The following is an 8,664-nucleotide window of genomic DNA, read 5'->3' on the forward strand; positions in this document are numbered from 1 at the left end:
CCCCCCCCCCCCCCCCCCCAAGCCTCCCCCCCCCCCCCCAACCAAAAAAAAAAAAAACACACACACACACATACGTACATACGTACACAAATTTACATATAGTGTAGTTGCATACATCATTATGCATACATACAGACATACATACTGAACATGGTACTAGTATATAATCATCCTAAAAAAACAAACTAAGATTATACTAATTTTGTAGTGTTTTTAATCTACGATCTATTTATACTCTCAATAACAGATACCCACATCTTTTTTACATAATTAGAAATATCTGCTATCGCACATTTTGACTGACATAGAATTATATGTTCAGGCTCCTTCTCTCGGTCAGCAGTAAATTTCAGTGCAGGATGCAAAACACCCATTTCAAATGTAGTCATGGCCATTACAGTATTTCTATCCTTAGAATTCCTCACAAGGCTATTGTACTACACTCCTTATTCTATACTTGCATCCATTATCATTTCTGCCCTCCCAAATCTCATTGATGTCAGTGAAGCTTACCATATTTGGGAGGTCGATAAAATGGACTTCTTAGCTTGTATTGGAGCATTCCTCGGTGTTCTGTTCGGATCAGTAGAGATCGGTCTTGTGGTGGCGGTGAGATTATTGGTCTACTTAATCTCTTTTAACTCATATAGATGAATTCACTGAAAGATATTTTATTTTTCGCAGATGGTCATATCTTTTGCAAGGATCCTATTAAGTTCAATCAGATCGCGCATTGAAATACTTGGAAGGATCCCTGGAACTGACATATTTTGTAGCACAAGACATTATACAATGGCTACAAGAACACATGCATTGCTCGTAGCTCGTATAGACACATCCTTCCTTTGCTTCACTAATGCAAACTTCATCAGAGAAAGGTATAAACGCATAATATATCTTATACTGAGGAATTTGAATATTGGCTTTTTTTAAACAACTAGTCCTGCATTTTGTGCAGGATTACAAGAGCAATAAAAGAAGAGGGATCAATAGAGGAGAAAGGCGAAGAAAGAATCCATTCCTTAGTCATCGACATGTCAAGTAAATTTCTAGTCTGGAAACTCTATAAACTCCAATTAACTTCATAAATTTACTAAAGAACATTCGTCTTTCAGATGTAATGAATATGGACACTTCTGGAATTGCTGCCCTCGAAGAGATATATAAGAATCTGGCCTCTATTGGTATTCAGGTGAGCCTCTAATTCTATTCACTAGTCGTAGAAAAGGTTAATTGCGGACAGAACCCCTGTAGTATCATTGTTTTGAACTTACTATATATATATTCCTCTAGTTTTACTTTGCAGATAGATCCCCAAATTGTACTGTTTTTGACGCTTTTATGCTGAGCGAAAACTGAAATTGTTTTTGGACAAATAGACACCCTGAGGATAAAAGAGCCACGCAGATTTGACTCTGGGGTTCTATTTGCAAAAGATGAAACTATAGGGTAGTAAGTTTAAACCAACAATATCTACTGGGGTTCCATACGCAATTAACCAAGGAAAAGGGTACAATTAATTCTGTTTCTTATAATGAATTCACTGCATGCAGGTGGCCATAGCCAATCCCGGGCTTCAAGCGGTTCACAAGATGAAGCTATCAAAGTTTGTGGAGAGGATCGGAGAGCAGTGGATATTTCTCACAGTGAGTGAAGCAGTGGAAGCTTGCCTTGACTTTAGGAAGAGCAATGCTTGTTAAAAACTAATGATGGTGTTTGTGTTATCTAATCTAATGTGTTGTTTAATATAATGATGGTGTGATCGAAATAAGACCCACTCTGTGTCTGGACTCAACACAGTGGGGTTTATACAAATAACATATATTTTGTAGGAGATTCGTATTCTGAAAAGAATATTATATATATGTGTGTGTGTGTGCGCTCTCCGTGTTCTCCTCTGTAAGGCTGATATGGAAGAGCAAAAAGGTACCATCTTTCTCCTATTTCTTCCTAATTTCATTCTGAAATTATGAAACTTATGTGGTTGAGATTCTCTTTTGCGACTCCGTGTCTTCTGATTACAGCAGTTTCGTTCTTGTCTCCTCGCAATTAAGTGTAATCGATTTTGAATCATGATGCCATACTAATTTTGGGAGTAATGCCATTAATTTTCCGTAGTTTCCTTAATTAAGTTAAGTAGGTTTAGATTAATTTCATCCATTGCATGGTATTGCCCTAAAATGCAAACCCCAAGATTGGCATGAAAACTAAACCCTAGCTTTGGGTATTGTTGCAGTGTCAACAGGTTTTTAGTGAGAGCCTTGTGTGGAGGGGAAAATCAAATTAGAAGCAAGAATAATTTTTTTTCACCCCCCAAAGCATCCGACTGGCTGTCTTTGCTCAAGCAATATCTCCCATTTTTCGCTAGAAAATTTTCTTTAGAATTAGTTTGTATGGTATCAAATTCCAGTTGGAAGAAGATGGGTTTTCCTACTTGGATTAAGATGTTTATGGTGAAAATGGTGATTTTCGGTTGACTAAGTAGAGGTCTCGTACGTTTAAGATCAAACATGAATTACAAACGGTTGGTTCTGACTTCAGGGAGTGCGGGTAGTAATTTTGGTGAATGCTTTTTTTTTTTCTAAATATTCGTGAATGTAGGTTCCTTTTAGTGGCATTGTGAAACATTATGTCAATTCCATTCACGTAATACCCTTTTTGTTCCGTTTCATTATTATTTTGATCGGTTTCAGAGGTCGAATATTGGAAGTCACTTCAAATATGCTACTGAAGATATGCAATCTCATACTTTTTCTTGTTGCCTTCTTTCTAAGATGCTCAATCAAGTCTGTTGGGGATGTAAACTTTTGTAAGAATAGATTCGGGGCGAGGGAGTGGAATCAAGTTATAATTTCGGATCCCTTCAGGGTTTCAAGTTTTTTCTTTGCCCTTTTCCACAAACTCATAAAGGCTTTGAAAGGTTTCTTGTTTTTCTATGGTAAAGTAGAATATGGCATCAAAGTGCTACACATTTGTGCCTTTCTCTATCTCTCTTTTCTCCTTTTCTTTAAGCCGTTTTCCATCCCTCCATAATAATTTTGGTCATCATCTATATCACGAAGGCCTTTTCGATTTGATTCCCATCATCAGTGGTTAAAACCTAAAGGTGGAAATATTTCCAATTCAAGGTGGTAATGAGGCAGCAGTGAGAATTTATAAATTTTATCCAAATTGTTTCTTGCCAACAGAAAAGAGTGACAAGCATACTGCTGTGAGAATGGTTTAACTGGAATATCATGGAGAATAATCCAAAAAAGGGAATAGTATTGGTAGAGATTTAGTAAACTTTTTTGTTCCTTCACTCAGTCAAGTAATTCAGAAGAATATTTACTGAAATCAGGGGTATGGAAGTTTACTATAAAAGTGGGGTGAGACAACTGAACTTATGTCAAAAAACAAAGCCTAAAGGACACTGCTTAAAAAGAGAGTCCGTTTGAAGCACAAGTTCATCTGAGAGAATACAAAAGTGATTAATCCTACAATGGGATATAATATGTGAATACAACATCTTAGAAAAGATTAATCCAAATAGTTATCCATAGTCATTACTCGTTAGTGTGGAAAAGAAATCTCTTGACTCCAAATATAGAAGGCTATTTTAGTACATATCTTTTTTGCAAGTGCGTCCTTGAGGTCTTTGATTGTTGTTGTGCCCTCCAACTTATTATATCTAGCCAATTAATCAAGTGCTTTGAACTATCTACTTATAACTACCAAAGCCATAAAATTAAGTAACTCGATAAATTATACATATACCAAAATAAAGCATTTTGAACGATGCAGGAAAAAAATATATGTTTCTTGTTTCCCTGGAAAGTCTTAACAAGAAGAAAATTGTCATGTTTCAACAATTTTATATCTATTGTTCTTTGAAGTTTATATATTTTGTAAAAGTGCTGTGTTCCACCAATTTTGAGAAGATTGCTAAGTCGTCCATTTCACTAGACATTTGTGGATCCATGCTCCAAACCGGTGGTTCTTCCTATCAAGAAGACAATATATTTGGATCAGTTTGTGTATACCAAGATATAATTAAAACTGTAATAGGTGTAACTTCTCATACCATTGAATTGCTAGTCCTTTTTGATGCCTTCTCATGATTCAGCTCCAGAGCAATTCCTTCCAACAGTTGCAGCTCACATGATTGTTGATCGTCATCTAAAGACAATGATGATCTAGTAATACGAAGAAGGCAACCAAACATTAAAGACCTATATTTCCCTTTTCAAACCAAATGACCCTTACGTAAGCTTTTATGTTAACACCTTATTCTCAAATAAGGTTATAAGTAAGTTAATGCAGTAAGAAATGATAGCTACCAGCAGAAACTATATGTGAATAGGACACATACTGGGAAAACCAGTATCAGAACATGCTGCATATTTCATCAGAAGTTTATCTGACATAGTCTGACCCTTCAGGATGCTCCAGTTTTACTAAGGAAACTATCCATTAACAATCTGAAGCTTGCCTGGCATGCCTGGAAGCTTGTACTATGCAAACTACTACAACACAGTGAATAATTTTTTATTTGGAAACCTTTTTGAGAAAAGAATATATATTGCTTCAGAAACTCAGATAAAGCTGTTAATATATATAGAATAAAATTCCTAGGACATACATATCTGGAAAAACAGTTTATTTAAACTAACTCAGATACTGGGAGATTCTACAAAAAAATAGTTTCGTGCTTCTACTTTGGCATCTTTAACTGCTTGTATTTACACTAAGGCATATTTAAAAAATATTCTTCTCCTTTAAATTATTTCTTTTGAGACATGAACTAATGAATTTTACTTTGTTGGCTTCATTGCTGAGTTTGACAATATTCATGGAGGTTGAAAGTACAATTACTACTTTAGTCAATGTCCTAGGTTTTCTAATTATATTTGCATGTTATGTGTGTGTGTGTGCGCACATACATACATAGATATATTTGCATGTTATGAATACACACACACATATATGTATTAGCATTTCTCATGGATGCAGTACCCGTTGGTCTCCATATCTAAATATTTTCCTAATAATTTTTTTGTTTGCCTCTACTTTGAAGCATTTAATTTCTATTTTAATGAAAATGAGCAAATTCGAAGTAGTGAAACTATAATACACTCCTGTCAAAACAATATTTCTTATATTTGGTTATATTGAAACAATGTTTCTTAGATTTGGTCATGGTGTGGTAACATCTGCAAATCCAAAGTAGAAATTTTGTTGACCTCTGCTTCTCTTATACATCTTCACATGGTAGAGTTAGATTGATTAGTTTTCACCCTCTAAATGTGACCAACTTGATTGAAGACATTAGATGATAGATTATTTCTAAAGGACTATACCTCGTGAAATTTTATGCCTCATTTGGTACATGGGAATGGAGTCAAAGCGAGAATGAAATGGAGGAAGGAAAAAAATGGAATAAGTTTGGGAATGAAATGCTCATTCCCATTCTCATGGCTGCGGCTAGAGAATGAAGTGGGAATGAAATCTCATTCTCATTTCTATGTTTGGTGTAACTTGTTCATAAGTGAGAATGAAATTTTATTTTCTAATAATATCCTCACAACAACACATAATTTTAAAATTAAGTATAAAAAATATTAATAATGATGACTAGATATTTTTTTTGAAAATAACATTATATAAGAATATTTTTTTTATTTTTTTTCATAGCATAAGGAATACTGGAATATGTTATTGTGATAACTATATGCTAGAGAAAAGAAGAGTGCCTTATTACTTTAGCATTTAATATAGTATTGATCTGCCCTCTTTTATTGATTATATGCACTAGTTAATTTTTAAATTCTAACAATTAAATGATTCACCGTGTCCAAAGATCAAAAGAAAAAGATATTAAAATAAGTGGCCAATCACATGATTGCAATCAACAGCCAAGTGATCCCCACTAGTTCTAACATACATAGTTTAGTTGTTGAAATTTATTTTAAGTCCACCATTTGCTAAATTTATCATTAATTCATTGATGATGAGATATTCACCTATGGCGGATGGTCAATCCTTGCTGAAAGAGAAGCAAAAATGATGATGAGGCATTGCAAACTTTTGCCTCCATCACATGAATAGCAATGAACTAGGGTTGGGATGAATGATAGAGAAAATTCATGATTTTAAGATATTAGATATGTTTGTATCTTTTAGAAGGGCATATTCCAAAAATGCTTTCCTTTTTTATTTCCACTTAATTACGAATGTTCATTCCCTACTAATACAATGGGAATGCCCATTCCCAGAAAGTGTAGGAATGGAGAAGTGAGAATCAGTGTTCTATCATTCAAAAGTATGTCATTTTTGGTGCCCGTGAATGAGAAGTAGGAATGGACATTCTATTTCTACTCTTTCACGCGTACCAAATGAGGCGCTAGAATTTGTAACATTTCTTTAGGGGTAACTTTACCTTATAAAGAATGTTTTCTGTTCACTTAGTAGTATGTTTTTGTGAAAATCTTTATTTCATTATTTTATAAATTGATTTTCTTTCTTATAGTTTACAACATTTAATTTAATCTTTTTTTAGGGTTTCAATAGTTTCAATTTTCCCCTTGGCATTGTTAAAATACAATTATTTCTTCTTGATTTATTTATTTTATAGCGAAGAAATTTTAATTTATTTATGATTTATTTGTAACAGCAACTTCAAGGCGAATTTGCATGCAGTGGGAATCCTATAAGTTTTGTTATCGGCTGATTTTCGGTATTGTTGTGTGCATTCAATTACTTGCAATCTTGATGCCTTTTATATATGGTATACTATCATTTATTTTCCTTTTTAATTAAATCAATGCCCATTTATGCCATGGTTATGTCCACTTCAGTGGCACATTCCTAGCATATCCTTATATTCTAAGTCCTATTTTTCTTAATGTTACCTGTATATTGTCACTGGGTAACACCTTCACACACACACACACATACACACACACATGAACAGGACTATTGTACTTATAGGAGGAGAAGGAATGTCACACACACACATGAACAGGACTATTGTACTTATAGGAGGAGAAGGAATCTCCTCCTCCCACATTTATAGCCATCAGATTTACTTTTTGATGGCTATAGATAATAAAGGTATATTGGAACGGATGAAAGAAAATCCAAGCAGCAAAGGGTGATTCGGTGATAAAGCTAATTTTCCATGAAATTCGGGTTCTCATTAAAGATAATTTTCGATAAAATCCAGATCTAGGTTGTTGTTTCCTTTTATTTCTCGTCATGTTTCATTAACCGTCATCCTCATCTGTGGCTGATTGTATTTTCAGGTGATATATAACACCTTAATCAAGTTTATGTACCAAAGTTTGAATGAGAACAATCATGTAGATTGTAATTTAATTTATCTGAAATATGCATGCAATTGCACCAAATTCATGTGGCATAAAGACGTCTCTTGATATCTAAATTTTGTTTGAGAACAACTATTCCTAGTGGTCACTTTCAGGAACACTTTTTATCATATTATATTTGATGCCAAAAATAATCAGCCATGCTACAAATGTATGAAGAGAGTAAGAACGATATAGATAAAAAAAGGACGCCCAGTGTCAGAGGTTTCCATCATTGTGGGCACTAGGGAGGGTCAGATGTACGCAGTCTTACCCCCGCTTTGCGGAGAGGCTATTTCTGAGATTTGAACCTGTGACCTCCAGGTCACAAGGTATCAACCTTACCGTTGCGCCAATGCTCCCCTCAGTAAGAACGATATAGATGAAGATGATTTATGAAAGAGACAACTATAAGTAGACTGCCAGATATTTCTAATCCTAATAAAACAATTTTAACTACCTAATTTGCCCTCTCAAGCTTAATTTACTTTGATTTTGGTGAGATATGCATTTATACCTTTAACTGTTAAAATTTTAATCTAAGGCTACAAATGTGGGAGGAGATTCTTTCTCCTCCTAAGAGTAGAATAATCCATACACACACAGATCTATATATATAAAACATCCCCTTTGAGATTTAATTGCTATTTCGACCCAATTTCAGCCACCTAGCTAAAACTAGGTCGAAAATAGCAAATAAAGTTTGAAACGGGATTTAAAATCCCATGAATTTTAGTACTTAATTAACCACGCTAATGAAGCTACAGAAGAAATACACCCTACTTCTCGGGATTTTAAATCTCGTGAAGTTGTAGGTCAAATATGGTAGCTAAATTTCAAAGGTGTCGATTTTTAAAAATAAATTTCTAATAGACCTGGCTGAAACCAGGTCAAAATGGTAAGTAAATTTCAAAGGTGTCGATTTTTAAAAATAAATTTCTAATAGACCTAGTTGAAAACAAGTCAAAAATGGTAAGTAAATTTCAAAGGTGTCGATTTTAAAAATAAATTTCTAATAGGGTCTATTTTGAAAATTTGTCCTATATATATACATACATACATTTTTTTTCTTTGGATATAGGTGTCGATTTTTAAAAATAAATTTCTAATAGACCTGGCTGAAACCAGGTCAAAATGGTAAGTAAATTTCAAAGGTGTCGATTTTTAAAAATAAATTTCTAATAGACCTAGTTGAAAACAAGTCAAAAATGGTAAGTAAATTTCAAAGGTGTCGATTTTAAAAATAAATTTCTAATAGGGTCTATTTTGAAAATTTGTCCTATATATATACATACATACATTTTTTTTCTTTGGATAT

General features: G+C 33.8%; 1 protein-coding gene across 1 annotated transcript in view; it reads left to right on the forward strand.

The window, feature by feature from the left end:
- LOC109833922 (low affinity sulfate transporter 3) overlaps window positions 1-6,715 on the forward strand; it is a 10,809-nt gene extending 4,094 nt beyond the window's left edge. Inside the window, exons 8-13 of the mRNA XM_020401784.1 lie at window positions 323-609; window positions 685-878; window positions 959-1,041; window positions 1,116-1,192; window positions 1,554-1,926; window positions 6,653-6,715. Coding sequence (XP_020257373.1) covers window positions 323-609; window positions 685-878; window positions 959-1,041; window positions 1,116-1,192; window positions 1,554-1,700 — 788 coding nt within the window. The 3' untranslated portion in view covers window positions 1,701-1,926; window positions 6,653-6,715. The remainder of the gene's footprint in view (window positions 1-322; window positions 610-684; window positions 879-958; window positions 1,042-1,115; window positions 1,193-1,553; window positions 1,927-6,652) is intronic.

This window comes from Asparagus officinalis, chromosome 3 (genome assembly GCF_001876935.1).
Source record: "Asparagus officinalis chromosome 3, Aspof.V1, whole genome shotgun sequence".
Classification (NCBI taxonomy): domain Eukaryota; kingdom Viridiplantae; phylum Streptophyta; class Magnoliopsida; order Asparagales; family Asparagaceae; genus Asparagus; species Asparagus officinalis.